At 43.9% G+C, this 20369-nt stretch overlaps 1 protein-coding gene across 10 annotated transcripts in view; it reads right to left on the bottom strand.

Moving 5' to 3' along the window:
* The window catches only part of LOC140727548 (anion exchange protein 2-like), a 251153-nt gene that overhangs the window by 29640 nt on the left and 201144 nt on the right, over nucleotides 1-20369 (bottom strand). For all 10 annotated transcript variants that reach the window (XM_073045039.1, XM_073045022.1, XM_073045078.1 and 7 more), the window contains 5 exons: nucleotides 14092-14228; nucleotides 10296-10476; nucleotides 7097-7232; nucleotides 5877-6060; nucleotides 4365-4467 (listed from right to left, as the gene is read on the bottom strand). In XM_073045039.1, the coding sequence (XP_072901140.1) occupies nucleotides 4365-4467; nucleotides 5877-6060; nucleotides 7097-7232; nucleotides 10296-10476; nucleotides 14092-14228 (741 nt within the window). The remainder of the gene's footprint in view (nucleotides 1-4364; nucleotides 4468-5876; nucleotides 6061-7096; nucleotides 7233-10295; nucleotides 10477-14091; nucleotides 14229-20369) is intronic.

Below are 20369 nucleotides of genomic sequence, written 5' to 3' on the forward strand. Positions count from 1 at the left end.
GAAAGCAAAGAATATGAGAAATCAGAATACAGGAGCTCCCTCTATAGTGTTCCATCACACCCTTCCAGGGCAGGGACACTATGGACCAGATACCAAGTCCCTCTACACTGTGCCATCAAACAATCCCACTGTAGGAACTGAATGGTTAGATATAGAGCAAACTTTTATCTATACTCTTACATTAAACACTTCCAGGGAACGAACGGCATGGGTTAGATACACAGTCATAGAGCTATACCTTTGGCTCAACTTGTCCATGCTGAACAAAATGTCTCTCAAGCTACTCCCATTTGCAAGAGTTTGGCCCATAGCCCTCTAAAATATTCTTATCCATGTAGTTGTCCAAATGTTTTTTCCCCAGTTATCTTACCAATTCTTCAAAACCAGTCTTGCTTTCACCGTGGCCACTTCTAACCTACTACAATTGTACCACCTCTACCATGTTCTCTGGTAGCTCATTCTATATACCTGCTACCTTCACTGCTGCCCAGGTCCCTTTTAAATCTTTTCCTTCTCATCTTAAACTTACGTCCTTGAATTTTTTTGCTTCCTTATGCTGGGGGGTGGGGGTGGGGGAAAGAGTATGACCATTCACCTATCTACTCCCCTCATGATTTTAGAAACCTCGATAAGGTCTGCTCTCAGCCTATCTCCCTGTAGCTCAAAGCCTCCAGTCCTGGTAACACCCCTATGAATCTTGCCCACATTCTTTCCAGATTAATGACATCGATTCTATATCTGGATGACCAGAACTGCACACAATACACCAAGTGTGGTCTCACCAACAACCTGTTCAGTTGTAACATGCTGTCCTAACTCCTGCACTGAATGTCCTTACCACTATGTCTCTGAGTCATCACTTTCAGGGAACTATGCACTTGTACCCTTCTGTTGTACAACACCTTCCAGTGCCCTATCATTCACTGTGCAAGTTCTACCCTGGTTTAATTTACCAAAATACAACACCTTGCCCTTGTTCAAGCTGAATCGCATCTTGGTCCATTTCCTGGTTCACTTGACCAATTTTTTTGTCTAGATATTGCAGTAATCTTAGATAACCTTCTTCACTGTCCACTATCATATTCTTTACTGAGTTAAGTATTGTATGTAATTAGTTTTGCTACAACAAGTGTATGGGACATTGGAAAAAAGTTGAATTTCCCCATGGGGATGAATAAAGTATCTATCTATCTATCTAACTATCTACACCACAAATTTTTGTGTCATCTGCAAATTTACTAACCATTAATATAGATGGACAAATAACAGGGAACCCACACCAATCCCAAGCAAGGAAGACTACTTGGTTGGCAGAGACGAGTTGGGCTGAAGGGTCTGCTTCCGTGCTGTATAACTCTATGACCTTCCTGTCACACACAGCATGGGCAAGGAAAACATAGGTTAAGTACAGAGTAAAACTCAATCTATACACTGTCCCAGCAAAACACACGAAGAGGAGGAACATCACAGGTTAGATACAGAGTAAAGGCAAGAGTCTGTGTACAAACCACATTTATTCTCATGAGGAGGAAAGGTACAGCATCCACAGGAGGGGCATCCTGAATGACAAAGGAAATATAAAATAAAGAAGGAAGTTTGACAAATGTCAGGTGCAGAAAACAGCAGAATATTGGGCAAAATACAGAATGTAAAAGAGACTGAAAATGTAGATCAGAAGTGGAAGGCTAGTGATGTGGCTGATTTGGGTTGGGGGTAGTAAAGGCAGTGTAAAACCTAACACGTCTCTTCACTGAGGCACGAAGTACACAGAGTCCTTCACGATCTCAGGCAGCCCCGAACACTCTAAAGCTACTGACACAAGTCAGTACGAGGGAAAAGAGTGAAGTTATAGTTGCAGAAGAGAAGTAGTAGATAATGGGCCAGGTACATCAATGTAGGAAGAAGGCTGGCATTACTGAAAGGCAGTGGGTACCAACCTTGATGCAAAGCAGAACTAGAATGAGCCCTAAGAAGCTACCTCAGTAGTGCTGACAGGAACTGAGCAGATCACTTCGAGGAGCATCCTTGCGCATTCCAAGGATGCGACCCTGAGATACTTGGTCCCTGTCACTTGAATTCAGTTTTGCACTCCCACTCTGATCTCAGTCTATGGTTTCCTGCACAGTTACAATGAAGCTCAATGCAAACTCAAGGAGCTTTCTATCCCTGTAGAACTCAATATCAAACTATCGAACTTTTGGTATCTCACACTCTCTCCCCATCTCTAACTGCCTGTCTTCCTTCTCTTTACAATCAGTCAGTCACATTAAACATTAACAACACATTACACTGACAAAAATACTTTCCTCTGATCTATCTGCCCATCATCATGCTGCCAGAGAAATTCCACTTGTTTCTTCTGCTGCCCTCCCCCACCTTCTCTATGTCTCTCTTCCAATTCTGATAAAGTCCCTGACCCAGAACATTAACTATTTCTCTCCCCACATTCTCCTGAGTGTTTACATCATTTTCGGTTTTTATTTCAGATTTACAGCATTTGCAATTTTAATTTACTGTCTGTGATTTAGGTGTATTTATTGTCAGTAGTTCCTGCAAAGCTTGAGATAATAACCTAGACATTGGTTAATTCCCTGTCCAGAGCATAAAGGTGAAATCACTCTGATGGACAATCATTGATTCAATGTATTGACTTTGCCCCACCACAGTCTCACTGAATTTTCATAAATGGTGATATGCTAGGGAAGGCTATAATTACTGGTCCATACAAATTATGGAAAGTACAGTCAGCTCCATGTATAAATGAATGAAGTACACTCTCTAGAGGTATTCGTCAAACCGCAGTTGAAGTACTGTGAGCAGGTTTGGGTCTCTTATCAAAGAAAGGATGTGCTGGCATTGTAGAGTGCCCAGAGAAGGTTCACAAGAATGTTCCCGGGATTGAAAGGGTAACGTATGAGGAGCATTTGATGGCTCCAGTCATGTACTTGCTGAAATTTGGAAGAATATAGGGGGAATCTCATTGAAGCCTATCATATATTGAAAGGCCTAGATAGGAGTGGATGTGGAGAGGATATTTCCTACATTGGGAGAGTCCATAACCAAAGGGGACAACCTTAGAATACAAGGATAGCCTTTAGAACAGAAATGAGGAGGCATTTCTTTAGTCAGAGGGTGTTGAATCTGTGGAGTTCATTATCACAAATGGCTGTGGAGGCCAAGTCATTGGGTATATTTTAAGCGGAGGTTGATAGGTTCTTGATTAGTCAGGCCATCAAAGATTACAGGGTAAGTCATAAAAATTGGTGTGGGCGGGATAATAAATCAGCCTTGAGGGAATGATGGAGCAGACTCGATGGATCAAATGGCCTAATTCTGCTTTTATATCTTACAGTCTAAAATTAAAACCAATTCAAATCCTCCCAAACTGCTGTCTCCTTTAACTTCTCCATTTTTTGTTACTTCCCAAGGTTGTGCACCCCTTTGCAACTACTTTGAATCCCTCCTATTGGATTTCTACCTCCATTACAACATGAATAATTCTGAGCAAATTCACTGAAGGTACATCTACCCTTTCTTCCCTTTCCTGATTCAGTTGACGCATTGATATTTGTCCACTCCACCCTCCCTAATTTACCTATTGTGAACACAGGGGGCAGGCAGCAGTGTGTAGAGTCAACAGAGCTGCTGCCTCACACCTCCATTGACCCATGTTTGTTCCTAACCTCAAGTGCTCTCTGTGTGGAGTTTACATGTTCTTTCTGTAACTGTGTGGGTTTCCCAGATGAGGATTACGTAGCGTAAAACTTACACACAAGAGATTACAGAAATCTTGAGCATAAAATGCTGGAGGAATTCGTCGGGTCACGCAGCATCTAGAGAAGGTCTTCACCCAAAATATTAATTGTTCATTCCTTCCATAGATACTGCCTGACCTGCTGAGTTCCTCCAGCATAGAGTACAATTTTCTCTGCATTGTAAAACATCCTCAGTATAGTAATGATTAAATTTCCAGTATCTCCAGTACCTCTTGTGTGTCAACAGTAATAACCCCGGTTGGATATTGAGTAAAGATCTCTCTGCACTGTCTCACTAAATGTATGACTCATTTGGGTCCAAGGAAGTAAACCTTTGTGGATAAAAGCACACCAAATTATGTGTGGATGGATCTGCCTTCACAGAACATGCTTCACGATTTCCTCTGGGCTGGAGTTGTGGAAACACTTTCTAAGGAGATGGAAATAATATGACAATCGTCATGCATGTGGGCAGTATATCTGATGGTCTGAGAGGCTCCAGACCAGGAGGTAATGAAGGAGCCTTCAGTGAAAACCTAATCACAATGGGTGAGAGATTAGCAGCAGTGTTGGACCCTGAAACGGGTGTGAGGAACACATGTTCCTTACCGACAAGAACGACGGTGGCCTCTGCATTGTAGGGAATTTTCTCCAGGAGCTTGAGTTCGTGCTTTGATCTCGATCTGGTCATCTCAGACAGTGGACATTCTTTCTGTTGGAGATGGGGAAAGTGGTTACAGGAAGAATGGGAGCCGTGAGAGGGTGAAAATCAGAGTGAGTGGTGAAGTGTAGCAGCACCACAGAAGCCTTGGGGTTTGTGTAGAGGCAATAGGGAGAGTGGGGAGGGGGAGAGGGAGAGGGAGAAAGAGAGCAAGCATGAGGAGATATAGGGTGGGGAGGTAAGCTAGCTGGGGTGAGAGGGAGAGAGAGGCAGATGGTGGAAGAAGGATGGAGCAGGAGGGGAGAGGGAAAGAGTGGATACAGAGGCAGTTGGGGAGAGAGAGAAGGGACATGAGCGTGTAGGGATGAGAGAGGGAGGGGTAGTAGAGGGGGAAGAGGGAAGGAGTAGTAGCAGGTGAAGGAGTAAGCTGCAGCTGCAGACAAGTTGGGAGAGGGCAGGAGGGGGAAGGTAGGAAGGAGATGGAGGGAGAAAGCAGGTGTGGGGTGGGGGGGTGTGATGTGGGTGAGAGTCGGGTGGGGGAGTGAGGCGGGGGAGAGCAGATGGGGGACAGGTGAGGGAGAGGGAGGGAAGGCCATGTGGTGAAGACGGAGAGGGAAGAGCAGGGAGGAAGAGATATGCTGTCAGATGGCAGGCATGTGATTGAGGGAAGCCACGCAAAAGGAAGACCATAACATAAAGCCACATTCTGCATGCTCTTCAGGAGGTGACAGGAAGAACACCACTCTGGAACGATTCACTGAGACACCAACAGATGTCATTGTGCAGCACTAAAGGTGCTTCAGGGTCTGTGATCACAAGCCTAAAGCCACAAGACATCTGCCACTGGTTAAACCACACTTGGGATAGTGTGTTCAGTTCTGGTCTCCACATTATAGCAAGGATGTGCAAGCTTTATAGAGGTTGCAGAGGAGATTTACCAGGATACTGCCTGGACAAGAGAGCACGTCTTATGAGGAAAGATTAAGTGAGGTAGTGTTTTTCTCTTGGGAATAACAGAAGATGTAAGGAGACTAATAGAGATGTATTAGATAAGAGGCATAAATAGAATGTTCAGCCAGCACCTTTTTCCCAGGGTGGAAATGGCTAATATGAGAAGGCATAATTTTAAGATAATTAGAGGAATGTATGGTGGTGGTGGTGGGGGGGGGGGGGTGGTTGGGATGTCAGAGGCAGGTTTTTTTTAACACCAAGAGAGGTGAGTGTATGGAACACACTGCCAGGGTTGGTAGTAAAGGCAGATACGCTACAGACATTTCAGTGGCTCTGAGATAAGCACATGAATAAAAGACAAACGGAGGGCTGAGTGGGAGTGGTTAAATTGATGTTGGAGTAGGTTAAAAGGATGGTTAAAAGTAGGTTGTAGGCTGAAGGGCCTATACTGTGCTGTAGTGTTCAATGTTCTATGTATCAGAATGATGAACATCACCACACTTGCTGACCTCGGCGCTCTCCACTGTCACTTTGACCTCGGCATCAGTGCTCTCTCCCATCAGTGGCTGTGTGACTGAGGGTTCAGAAGTTGGAGCGATGTGATTCTGGCTGTGATGGTGGGTCATCAGTGAGCCCAAGCTCCCCGTGGAGATGTTACGTGTAAACGAAAAGTCCTTGTCCTTGTTGGGGTGGCTTTAAATAAAGAAAGTGCAACTTTAGTCCATCTTGTTCCTAACAGATTCAGTGTTAGAGCAATACAGTGCAGACGCATACCCTTCAGTCCACTGTCTGTGCTGACCATCAACCATTCATTTACACTAAATGGGTGGAATGGTAGCTTAGCAGTTAATGGAATGTTTTACAGTGCGAGCAATCGCGTTCAATTCCTGCTGCTGTCTGTAAGGAACTTGTATGTTCTCCGTGTGACTGTGAGTTTCTTCCAACATTCCAAAGACGTACAGGTTAGTAAGTTGTAGGCATACTACATTGCCACCAGAAGCATGGTGACACTTGCGCGCTGTCCCCAACAGATGACTTAAATGACACATTTTACTGTATGTTTTAATATTTTGATTTAATGAGACAAATAAAACTATAATCTTTAATGCTCTCCTAACCCACCTACACACCAGGCCTATTAACCCACGAAACCTGCACAGATAAGGGATGCTGGAGGAAACCAAATCTCCTGGGGCATACCCACAAGATCATAAGGTGCATTCCACAAAGACAGTGAAAAGGTTGATCCAGCCTGAAGCTGTGATACAGTAGCTCCACTGGCTGTGCCAGTGGATGCCTCGCCTTGGCATCCAACCATGCAGTGCCAGACTGGGGAAGCTTTGTCTACATCAGCTTCCACAGGGAACGAAGACCACAAATACACAATGATGATGTTCAGTGACTACACGGGGCTGCAGTGTCTACAAAGGGTGCAGCAGGGGCAGTTATAGATCAGATTTAATGCACTGAGTGGCATCTCACTCTGCAGATTCTGGAAATCTTGAACAACACACACAGAATGCTGGAGGAACTCAGTAAGTCAGGCAGCATCTTTGGAAGGAAATAAACAGTCCAATTTCAGGCTGAAGCCCTTCATCGGGATCCTGCACTCTCTTGCAATTTGTGTGTAGCACTTTTGTCTACCTGTATTTGAGCTGTGTCTTGCTCTACCCGTGATAGAGGAGCAGTGCCTCGCTTTACCCGTTTGAGGACCTACACCTCACCTTACCTGTGTTTGAGCAGCAGTGCCCGCAGAACGTTGGCTCGATCCTCGGCTTTGATCTGGTCAGAGATGATCATCTGTTCCACCACTTGATGTGCAATGCCCGGCAAGCTTTTCTGGTCCAAGTCCAAGAGAACTGTACCTGCATGAGGATAAGGGAGACTGAAATCAAGAACTTGTGCACCTGATCGCCTCCAGTTGGGAGGGCACATTGTGGGATATGCAGCATTAAGAGGTCTGCACCCACTGTTGGTAAGAGATGGAATTACATCTTTAGAAAGAAGTGACATAGGGTTATGAATGTTGAATCTTTGTGGGTGGAGTTAAGAAATTGCAAAGTTAAAAAAACCATTAAGGGAATCATATATAGGCCTCCAAATAGTAGCTAGGATATAGGGTTAAGATTGCAAAGGGAGCTGAAAAACGCATGTAATAAGGGTTTGTAATGGGGAACTTCAATATGCAAGGTGATTGGAAAAAATCAGGTTGGTGTCAGATTGCAAAAGAGGGAATTTCTTGAATGTCTACAAGGTGGCTTTTTAGAGCAGCTTGTGCTTGAGCCTGCTTGGGGAAAGGCTATCCTAGATTGGGTGTTGTGTAATAACCCAGATCTTATTAGGGAGCTTAATGTAAAGGAACCCTTAGGAGGCAGTCATCATAATATGACTGAAGTCATATTACAATTTGAGAGGGTGAAGCACAAGTCAGATGTATCAGTATCACAATGGATTAAAGGGAATTACAGAGCAATGGAAGAGGAGCTTGCCTAGGTGGATTGGAGGAGGATACTGGTGGGAATGACAGCAGAGGAGAGATGGCTGATGTTTCTGGAAATAGTTCACAAGGCACATGATAGATATGTCCCACAAAGGAAGAAGTTCTCAAATGACAGGAGTAGGCAAAAGTGCCTGACAAACAAAGTTAAGGACTGAATAAAAGCCAAGGAAAAGGCATACAAAGTAACAAAAGTGAGTGGGAAGTTGGATGATTAAGAAATTTTTAAAATCCAAGAAAAGGCAACTAAAAAAGCTATTAAAAAGGAAAAGGTGAAATATGAATGCAGACTAGTCAATAATATAAAACAGGATACCAAAAGTTTTTTTTTTAGTTATAAAGAGTAAAAAGGAGATGAGATTTGATATTAGACCACTGGAAAATGATGTTAGTGAGGTAGTATTGGGGGGACAGACAAATGACAGATGAACTTAATGGGTACTTTGCATCTGTCTTCACTGTGGAAGACACTAGCAGTGTGCCAAAGCTCTATGAGTGCCAGGGAGCAGGGGTGAGTGCCATTGCTATTACAAAGGGGGAAAAAAAGTGCTAGGCCATCTCCAAGGTCTTAAGGTGGAGAAGTCACCTGGGCCAGATAGACTACATCCCAGAGTCCTGAGAGAGGTTACTGCAGAGATAGTGAATGCATTGGTCATGAGTTTTCAAGAACTATTTGAGTCTGGTATGGTTCTAGAGGACTGGAGATTGCAAATGTCATTCCACTCTTTAAGCAGGGAGGAAGGGAAAAGAAAGGAAACTATAGGCCAGTTAGACTAACCTCAGTGGTTGGGGTCTATTATTAAGGATGAGGTTTCGAGGTACTTGGAAACTAATGATAACATAAGTCAAAGTCAGCATGGCTTCTGTAAAGGAAAATCTTGCCTGACAATTCTGTTAGAGTTCTTCAAGGAAGTAACAAGCAAGGTGGACAAAGAAGAAACAGTGGATATCATTTACTTGGATTTTCAGAAGGCGTTTGATAAGGTGCCATGCATGAGGCTGCTTAACAAGGTAAAATCCTATGGCGTTACAGGAAAGATACTGGCATGGATAGAGGAATGGCTGACAGGCAGGAGGCAGCGAGTGGGAATAAAAGGGGCCTTTTCTGGTTGGCTGCTGTTGACTAGTGGTGCTCTTCAGAGGTAAGTATTCGGACCACTGCTTTTCACATTGTTTGTCAATGATATAGATAGTGGAATTGATGGCTTTGTGGCAAAGTTTGTGGATGATACAAAGATAGGTAGAGGGGTAGGTAGCGTTGAGGAAGCAATGCGATTGCAGCAGGACTTAAGACAAATTGGAAGAATAAGCAAAAAAAGTGGCAGATGGAATACAGTGTTGGGAAGTGTATGATAATGCATTTTGGTAAAAGGAACAATAGTGGTCACAATTATCTGAATGGAGAGAAGGTTCAAACATCAGAAGTACAGAGGGACTTAGGAGTCTTTGTGCAAGACTCCCAGAAGGTTAATTTACAGGTTGAGTCTGCGGTAAAGACAGCAAATGCAATGTTGGCATTTATTTCAAGGGGAATAGAATATAGAAACAAGGGGATAATGCTGAGCCTTTATAAGACACTAGTCAGGCTGCACTTGGAGTACTGTCAACATTTTCGGGTCCCATATTTCAGAAAGGATGTGCTGTTACTGGACAGTGTCCAGAGGAGGTTCTCGCAGATGATTCTGGGAATGAAGAGGTTAACATGTAAGCAGCATTTGGCAGCTTTGGGCCAGTACTCACTAGAATTCAGAAGAATGCATGGGGAACTCATTGAAGCCTACCAAATGTTGAAAGGACTAGACAGGGTGGCTGTGGAGAGGATGTTTCCTATGGTGGGGTATCCAGAACTAGAGAGTACAGCCTCAACATTGAGATCCAACCTTATAGAACAGAGGCAAAGAGGAATTATTTTTAGCCAGAGAGTAGTAGATCTGTGGAATGCTCTGCAACAGACTACAGTGGAGGCCAAGTCCCTGTATTAAGGTGGAAGTTGACCATTTCCTGATCGGTCAGGGCATTAAAGTATATGGCAAGAAGGCAGTGTATGGGGTTGAGTGGGATCCAGGATCAGCCATGATGGAATGGCGGAGCAGACTCAATGGGCTGAATGGCCTAATTCTGTTCCAATATCTTATGGTGTTAACAGTAACAACATTTAAGAGGCACCTAGACAGGCACCTGAATGAGCAAAGCATGGAAAGAAATGCAATTAATGCAGGTAGGTGGGATTAGTATAGATAAGCACAATGGCTAGCATTGACAAGGTGGGCCAAAGGGCCTGTGTCTGTGTTGTGCAACTCTGTGACTCTAACTTAACCTGTCAGTGTATTCAATATTCTGAGCAACTAATGCTCAAAATGCTGAGGATATCTTAGAGCCTGTGAATGTCTTGTAGTTACCAGATGTCTAACAGAGTAAACTACATGGTTACCATGTGCTAGCGTCTTTCGGAGTTCCAGCAAGCTTCGAAAGCTGAGTGAAGCCACATGTGGCTTTCCCCAGCGATCTGTTTCCTCTTCCACATCTTCTTCAAACTTGATCCACCTGGCTGTCTCCTTCCACTGCATCTCATGATTCTTATCCATTGTTAACTCGTTCAGTTCAACAAACACCTGGATAAACGAGAACAGGAATCTGTTACATCGTGATCATGCAAAGATCCTAATAACAACACACCCTCACCCACCAACTACAAGGTCATAATTCAATTATTTCTATTTTATATTAACATCACATATCCTGACTAGATATGTGAGCCAAGTATGTCAATTCCAACACACAGGAACACCACAGCCTGAAGAGACTAGTGGACGCAGCCTGGTCCATCAAGGTACATCCCTACCCACCAGTGACAATATCTACAGGATCATCATGATGTACACCAGGCCCTTTTCTCACTGCTATTGTTGGTCCCACAACAGAGAACATAGAACAGTACTGCAAAGTACAGGTCTTTTGGTTCATGATGTTGTGCTGAAATTTTAACCCACTCCAATATCAAACTAATCCTTCCCTCCCACATTGTCCTCCATTTTTCTTTCATCCATGCATCTTCCTGAGTTCCAGCAAGCTTCAAAAATTGAGTGAAGCCACATGTTTCTGAACAACTAGGTTTGGAAACAGCTATTTTCAGATGGCCAGTATTCTTGAACTGACGTGCACAATCCTAACCCTACGTCAGTAAAGGACCACCTCCTGCACTACCAAGAACATGTCTCCGATTGTAGGTTTTTTTTTCATTAATGTCTTGTTCTGCACATTTTTTTTCTTCACTGTCTAGTATAGTTGATGTATAACTTACAATCTGTGTGTTGTCTGAATCTATGTGGCTGTGAAGCTGCTGTAAGTATTTCATTGTACCTGTACCTAACTGTATGTGTGAGTATGACAATTAACTTTTGGTGTGGTGGTGCTCTATGACTATACCAACTCTTGTGTACTACAATCCAACACCAATCATCCACTCAATACCTAAACATGCAACTCAGGTCAATGCCCATTACATACCCAGAGGTACCAATGGATGCTCTATTACCCAGAAGATACAAGCGGACGACCACAGCAGATACTTCAAGTGCTGAATCAGATAATCACTGTATGACTGCACTTTGAGTGAGTTACCAGGCCAGCAGGCAGTGTACCGGGAAAGACGCGAGTTTGAATCTCATTAAGACACCTGGGGCATTTAAATCTAAATAATTAAATAAAGCTGCAATAAAAAGCTAGCTCATGTAAAAGTGACAGAAACTAGTGGATTGTTGTATAAACAACAAGGTTCACTTGTGTCCTTATGGGAACTTCCATCTGGTGACTCACAGACCCATAGAAAGTGTTTTATCCTGAATCACCGCTTTCAGGACAGTTAGGGGAGGATACCATAAATGCTGGTGTATAAGCCGAGAATTTGGCCCTAAATTTTGGTCCTAAAATTAGGGGGTCGGCTTATCCAGAGGGTGCCAACTTTGGAAAAACGAATACACGGAAGACAGGTCATATTTATTGGCTGTTTTTGAGTCAAATTCGTTCCACTGTCGATGCATGAATTCTTTGAATGGTTTGTTTAAACTCACATCTCGTGGCTGGAGCACAGACATCAAACCACCGGGGATAACTGTTATGTCCATATTTTCAGCCTTCAATGCTGCTTTTGTCTCACCTGACAAGTACGCTTTGAACATGTCCCAGACAAATAGCGACTTTCCTTCCCGAAACCTGCGGGACATTGATGCCACACCTCTTTAACCCACTTCAAGCAACCCGCTTCGTCCATCCAGCAGCGTTCTTGAATGTAAACAACACCCCACGGGAATTTTCTGAGCAATCTTTGTTTTTTTTGTCTCAACATAAGACCATAAATCGAATGCACCAACTTCACGTAGCTTTGAAATTTTCGCTGACCTCACAGTGATTTTCGGCCCATTTCAACGCCTGAATTCGAATCATTTCTCTGGTAACAATGTATTCAGATGATCGCTGGTGATTCACCCACTCTAAAACTTTTTCTTCCAGTTCCAGCCACTGGCATGTTTTCCCGCAGTTTGCACATTTCGTCTTTGGCCTTTCCCTCAGCGTGTCCTCTGCCTTTCTCCACTCTCTCACTTGTTTCTCGTTTGCACTAAACTTCTTAGCAGCTGCAGGATTACTCGTTCCTTTAGCAAAATCAACAACCTTCAACTTGAAGCCAGCATCATATCGCATTCGTTTTAATCTTTTGTACATGATGGTCGTAAACTCAATACTGAGTACACGTACTGATCCCGCCACCCCGTGTTATGTTTTAACGAGATTATAATGGATGCTAAATGGTTTCATGGGGGTTACATTTCAGAGGATTCTTTACCATTTGAGACCTAATCCAAAATTTCCCTCCCTGATTTATTTATTAAGAATTCGCTTATAATGCTCTACAATGTGTAGGCCTGTTTTCTTAGCAGGTGCTGGTTCACAAAATTTCCAGGTTCTGGATCCAGCAAAGCTGAGTGAGATCTTGTGATCTTTTCTGGTTAAATCAAAAACCTCTACAGAAAGGGTCGGCTTATACAAAGGTAACATGAAAAAGTCACTTTTTTAACCTTGAAAATGGGGGGTCAGCTTATACTCTGGAATACACGGTAATAATTGCCTGTAATGAACACAGCACATGAATGAAAACTTTGCACCTGAAGTTAGTACACAGTATCACACAGATAGTGAATTAAACATAAAGCGTGAAATGCAGCCCACTCCCCACTTTCGGTTGTGTTCAGGCCATATGCATATAGTCCAACCACACAGCACAGACCGTACCTCTCACCAGGTCCATCTGCCTCTCTGATAGCACTGTCACTATACACAGCAGCAGAGAGGCAAGTACTGAGGCTGTCTATAGCCCACCTCATCTTTCACCAAGCACTAGGCTGATTAGTGACCCCACCACTGCTGGTCTGTACTACAGCAAAATACAAGCCCTTTGGCCCACAAAGTTGTGCTGACCTTTTAAACTACTCTAGGATCAATCTACCTCTTCCCACAGCCCTCCATTTGTCTTTCATCCATGTGGCTGTCTAAAAATCTTAAGTGTCCCTAATGTAATTGTCCCTACACTATCCCTGGCAGCACATTCCATGCACACACCACCCTCTGTGTAAAAAATCAACCTCTGACAACTCCCATACCTTCCTCCAATCATCTTAAAATTATGCCCCCTGACGTTAGCCATTTCCGCCCTGGGAAAAACTCTTGGGCTGTCCACTCTATCTATACCTCTTTTTATAGCCCAGAACATAACCAGAGTGAATTCCAGTCAGTGTAAACTCACTCCTCTACAACTTACTTACAAGATAATGTAACATCGTCACTTCCTCAGCTCCTGTCACTTTAAATGGAACTGCTCCGAGCTAGCGGGTGGGCTGGGCACCAACAGGTAGCAGCAGAGCTCCAGGTTTGATGTGCTGTCTCTTACAAGTTTGCCAAGTGCCCTGGTTAAGGGAGGGAGGATCAGCTGATGCTCCACCCTTGTCTGCTCCTGACCAATTGTGAACCAAAGATGTCACTGGGGTGGAGTCTGTCAAAGTGGAGCAGGACTCACCTCACCCAGGACTGAAACCACTGCCCCTGACCATCACCGTCACACATGAACGCTGTCCATGGTGAGAGGAACCTGAGTCTGTACTAATGCCCTGAATGACAGCTTTCAGGTGTACAGGACAGCAACATAATGAGGCAAGATAATCAAGATGGGACTGCACCTCATGTGGCTGCCGATCGGGTTTCTTGGCCTTGGGGTAAAGCTCGGACTGGTCTTTCCCCACATGTACAACTGTCCCCTTTGTGCTCCTCCTGACCAAGTGTCGTCGCACTCCCGGAACATCCTCGAACCGGTGACCTGTGGAGAGAAGGCAGAGTCACACTCACAATTCCCAATGTCCTTCCAAGACCAGAATACGATCAATAACAGATCTTTGGGAACATTTAGCAATAACTCAGAACTAGTGATATATTAAATACACAGCTGGTCCCTGCCAGATATCATACTGCAAAGAGATTTTCCCACCTCTACAACTCACTCTCAGTGCATTCATCTAGATTTTGCATAAGACATTCCTCCTGAATTTCTGAATCATCATATTAATGCGATGTAGTTCTGGTTGGTACTAAATATTCAACCTCCATCCTGTTTAATTCTTTCCTCCTTTTATAGAGCTCCATGAGCTTATCACTCAGCCTTATGATAGATACTATCTGGGCTGTAACCTTCAATGCAGTACATGGTTGTAACTGACTGATCAATGTCCCTAGATACAACAGTTTGTGCATTACTGGCTGTAACACACCTGTGTACTATACTGTACTTCACTGAGCTTAACAGATAATTATCAGATGCTTAGGCTGTAGATGATATGAAAGTTGTGATGTGAAAAGCAAAGGTCCAAGGCTATAGCAGAATGTAAACAAGACAAAGAGTTGGGCAGAGCGTTGTCTGATGGAATTTAATCCCATCAGATATGAGGGGATGCAAAGTGGGAAGTCAAACAGGGTTGGAACATATACAGTAAATGGCAAGACACCAAGGAACATTGATGAACAGAGGGACCTACAGTTTCAACATCGTAGATCCCTGAAATTGGCAACACAGATGTATAGAGTGGTAAAGAAAGCATATGGTATGTTTGCTTTCATAGGTCAGAGAACAGAACATTAAAGCCCATCACAAATCATAAACTCCATCACTGGCACAACTCTCCCTACCGGTGAGGACATCTACTAGAGCTGGTGCCTCTAGATTATATCATCCATTATTAATTACCCTCACCATCTGGATCATACCCTTTTCTCATTGGGGAGGAGCTACAGGAGCCTGAATGAATGATTCAAAAACAACTTCCTCCCCTTCATCATCAAAATTCTGAATGGCACATGGGTTCATGGACAGTAATTTATTATTTTAGCAATTTTGTCTTGGCATTCCTCTGCTGTCACAAAACAACAAATTTCACGTTGTGGCGACCCACTTTCTGCGCAGGCGAACTGACTCACAAATAGCCAGCACGCGGGGGGAGACTTTGGTAATGCACCTCTGACGTCATTTCTGCCTGGAGAGGGCAGGCGCTAGGGATTAAATGCCAGCGCCGCAAAGTTTGAATAAACTAGTCTCGAAACGACTTACCGACTGCGTGTCGTCTCTAGCTCTGTATGTAGTACATCGCTACAACATCATCTAAATCAGTGATAATCAATGTGAATCTAATAAAAGTTGTAATTCACTGTGATGAAACTTTACAAAATTTTGGTTAAACTGCTCAGAACATTATGTGTTGTTCTGGTCATCAGCATATTAAGGGTATAATTGTACTGAAGACGGTGCAGGTAAGACTTACCAGCATGCTGCCCGTATTGAAGGACTTCAATTATGGGGAGAGATTGTTTGCCCTGGAGTGAACATAGAAGTCAGAATTTTTTCCCATGGTAGCGATTTCAAAAACAAGAGGGCATAGGTTTAAATCAAAATAACTGCAGATGCTGGAAATCTAAAATAAAAACAGAATATGCTGGAAATGCTCAGCAGGTCAGCAGCATCTGTGGGAATGTTATGCATCACAGACCTTCATTCAAATGCGGGGGAGGGCTAGCTTTTGTCTTATCATCACTGTCTGGTATTGAGGTGGGGGGGGGACGGGGACTCCAGGATTGAAAGAAGTAAAATTAGTCAGCTCCATCTTGGGTACAAGCCCCTGTAGTATCCAAGATACCTTCAAGGAGTGGTGCCTCAGAAAGGCATCATCCATTATTAAGGACCCCATAACACAGGAAATGCACTCTTCTCATTGTTACTACCAGGAAGGAGGTACAGAAGTCTGAAGGCACACACGATTCAGCCACAGCTTCTTCCCCTCTGCCATCCAACTCCTAAACGGACATTGAACCCATAACCACTAACCTCACTTCTTTTCTTACTTCTGTTTTTGCACTATTTTAATCTAACTATTTAATACAGGTAATCCCCAAGTTACGAACGTCCGACTTACAGACAACTCGTACTTACGAACCGAGGAAGGAGAACGCTGTCCGCCATTTTAAGTCGGATCGCAATGCCATACGCCATTTTAAGTTGTTGCCGTTGACACTGTGTTGAGTGTTTAACTTTGTATTTGGCTTAAATTTTTCTTAGTAAGATTCACCCTGACTCCCCCCCCCCCCCCCACCCCGGTCGGCTGGTGGTGCAGTGAGATCAGCGCCGGGCTCAAGAACAGAGTTTCCCGAGTTCGATCTAGTGAAAGATCGCTCCCGTGCCGAGTTGATATCGATCCAGTGACTTCCATACCATCCGTGCCCGGTTGATGTCGAGCTCGCAACTCAACCTTGTAAAAAAAAACACGGCCACCTCCAGTTTAAATTCCCACGTGGAATATTGTGGAGGATCAAATACCCAAACCTAGCACAGCCCCCACTTGTCCCATTTAGCTTGTCTCAGTGTGGTGGTCCTTAGGACCCAGTGGACCTCGGGAGTCGGCGCAGCTCGGGACCCGCTGCCTGCAGTGTTTCTGTTCCATTGACGGGAAGCAATCGCAATTGAAAATAAAGTGGAAATAATCAAGCGCTTGGAAAGAGGTGAAACGCCATCGGTCATTGGAAAAGTGTTAGGCTACAGTCGGTCAACGATCTGAACAATTTTAAAGGATAACAGATAAAGTGAAAATAATGGAGCGTGTGAAAAGCCCTGCCCTGATGAAAGCTACAATTATTACTAAGCAATGCAGTGGTTTAATTATTGGAATACATACGTTTCTTAAGTGTTTTATATGCATAGAAAGGTAAAATATATACTATATTCTAAGTCAAACGTTTGACTAACTGACGCTAAATAATATCGGATGTACTTGTTCCGACTTATGTACAAACCCGACTTAAAGACGGACTCAGGAACTGAACTCGTATGTAACCCAGGGACTGTCTGTATACATATATTTTTTACTGTAATTAATTTACTTATTTTTCTTTCTATATTATCATTGTACTACTGCCACTAAGTTAACAAATTTCACAACACATGCTGGCAATATTAAACCTGTTTCTGATTCTGATGCCATCTGAGTTGAGTATTTCCAGCATTTTCTATTTTTATTTTAGGGCTTAGGATCAAGTGGAGAGCAAAGATATTCAGAGGGGATTAGAGGAGAAAGTGCTCTTACAAACGTAAGAGCACGTTCTCTTTATAAGGGAAATTTGCAAATAAGGGATATTAGGCCAGGCATTTGAAAAGTCATTGAAGGCTATGGATTACTGTGTATGGGCAACAAGGTCATCTTTGATGCATTGACATAGAGGCCAAATGGCTTGTTTCTGTACTGAACATCTCTCTACTTTGTTACTGGGTATAACCACTCCTATATATTGTACAATAACTTGCTACATTATGATGACATTCTGTAGACATTAAAGAGTCGTACAGCTCAAAAACAGGCCCTTCCATTTACCACATCATCTCACCTATTCTCTTCTCCACATTCTGAAACTCACCTGCACACTAAGGACAATTTATAGAGGTCACTTGACCCATCAATTTGCATCTCTTCAGGACGCGGGAGGAAATCAAAGCATCCAGGAGAAACCCAGTCACAGGGAGAACATGCAAACTCCACACAGATAGCACTCAAAATCAGGATCAAACCTGCGACCCAGGAGTGCCAGTGAGCTCCCATGAATTACTAGTAATGCTCATATATATATTATAACATGCTTACTTCATTGGGTGTAACACACCAGTATCTTCAGACCCAGCAGGTATAATTGGTATACCTCTCCAGTATTTATTATATACTGGGTGCATCAATCAAGTACATCTACTTTAAGGTACCATGCTTTATTGGGTAAAAACCATAATCTGTGACACAGTGCATCGCTATACATAATTGAATGTCTGCTGTAAAATCCATTCAAACACAATCACTAGTTGGTCTTCTACTTGGAAAATGCTGCAGATTTTAAGTCCCAGAACAATAGTGGGTCCTGATCAGAGTCCCGAATGGTCTCCTTCTGTGCTGTACATTGATGTGCGGCTGCCCTCACTCTCTGTACAGCTGCTGTTACCTAGTCCTTTCCAACAGGATTGTGCTTGGTAAGGTAATTCAGCCTATCTGAAATTATCAGGTTAAGTAAAAGTGGTGGAGACTGCAGATGCTGCAATCTGAAGAAAAGACAAACTGTTGGAAGAGTTCAGCGGGTCAGGGGGCATCTGTGGGAGTTGAATGGACTGCAGACATTTCAGGTGGAGATCTGGCATTGGGTTTATATGTCCCTGTGATGTCCCACTGAAGCAATATCCCAACACTCTGAGCTCATGTATGTGGAGTGGTACATGATCCAAGGTGAGAGCGCATCACTAGTGCACCTGACCTCCCTGGATGTGGAGGGGGAGCATTGGCTTCTGTCACAGGGCAGGTGAGGGTAAGGAAGGAACAACAGATGGCTGATCTCTACCATCTGGGACCACAGGACAAGGACTTCGTAACAGCAGACAGACAGACCAATGAGGAGTGGGAGCCATCAAAATGGACAAGATGATATCCAATGTACAGAGCAGAAAGAGGTCACTCAAACTATCCAGTACTTCCCTTCAGTTGCCTTAAACATTCATCACCTACACTCACCCGAGTCACCCTTGAGTCCACCAGAACTAATGCGCAAGCACACACGCACACAATCATGTGCGCAAGTAAACACACTTGTGCACACACGCTGCCAAGCTCTCTTAGACGCAGCTCTCGATGAAAACTACCACTAAGATACTGAGCTAAGAAGAGTACAGACAAGTATTCGCCCACCAGGGAGCAGGGTGTCAGCCCTCGCTGCCTACTGACTGTGATGCTTAAAACTGTCAGGATAACCCAACAAAATTAAACGACCAGCACAGTGCGCAACATGGCCCAAACTACGGACGCAAAACGTGCTTGGCCTCGGAAAGCACAAAAATGCAGGCCAGTCTGAGGCCATCCAACAACATGTCTGATGAAGTCAATAAAAGTCCAGATGAAGGGTCTCAACCTGAAACTTAGATTGTCAATTTCTCTCCGTAGATGCTGCTTGAGCTCCTGAGTTCCTCTAGTATGTTGAAATAACATGACAGCTCTGGATTCAATCAAAGACTCAAACACAGCTCAAAGACTTAACTCTTCCAGAAGATTCAAAGCCTTGTACATATCCATTTCCTTTCTCCCTAGGCAGAGCACTGTTTGCCTGAGCTCCAGACTTCACCTCAACACCTCCACACAAATGCAAAACAGCTCCAACAGAGATAACTTTCTGCAGGTATGAACTGCTAGCATTGAAGGGCTAATTGGGGTGGAGGGAAAGGAGGAGTCAAACAGGTTAGACTGGTTGGAAAGAAGGAATGAAGATGCAGGGGAGGAATAGACAGTTATCTGACACTGAGCTGGAACATGAAGGAATCTAGGCTGTGGGAGAACTGGGAACTGATAATCTGATGGTTAGGCTTCTACTAAGACAGAGCAAGAGAGTCTGTGGTTCAGTCAGTTAATGCTGAAGAAGCTCACCAGGTAGGGTAACGTGTGTGGAGTAAGTGGCAGAGATGTCATCTCAGGCTGATGGGCTTTCAGCAGAACTCCCAAGGACACTGGAAGCTAGGAGGGTGGGGGTGGTAGAGGAAAATGATCAGGAGGGGCATGGTTCTGGGACAAGACAATGATCAGGGGTACAGGTGAGCTACCCTACAGGGTATTGGCCTGAGACAAGTTCCAGTGTGTCAATGATGCTAGGTGAGAGAGCAACAGGGAAGTGGGTGGGGGGGTGAAAGAGGGGAGTGGAAAAGGAGGATGAGGTGCAAAGGGGAGGGTGGCGGGTGAGCAGGTGGAAGCAGGGGGAGGGAAAGTACTTTCAGATCTTGAGGCACTCAGAAACTCTAATAAATGTCGCAATCAGTGTGTACAGCACAACCAAACCAACAGATAGTGACCAAATATCCAAGAGTGTATTCTCTGCATCAGTCCCACTGAAAAACCCTTCCATCAGA

This window comes from Hemitrygon akajei, chromosome 1 (assembly GCF_048418815.1).
Source record: "Hemitrygon akajei chromosome 1, sHemAka1.3, whole genome shotgun sequence".
Taxonomy (NCBI): Eukaryota; Metazoa; Chordata; class Chondrichthyes; order Myliobatiformes; family Dasyatidae; genus Hemitrygon; species Hemitrygon akajei.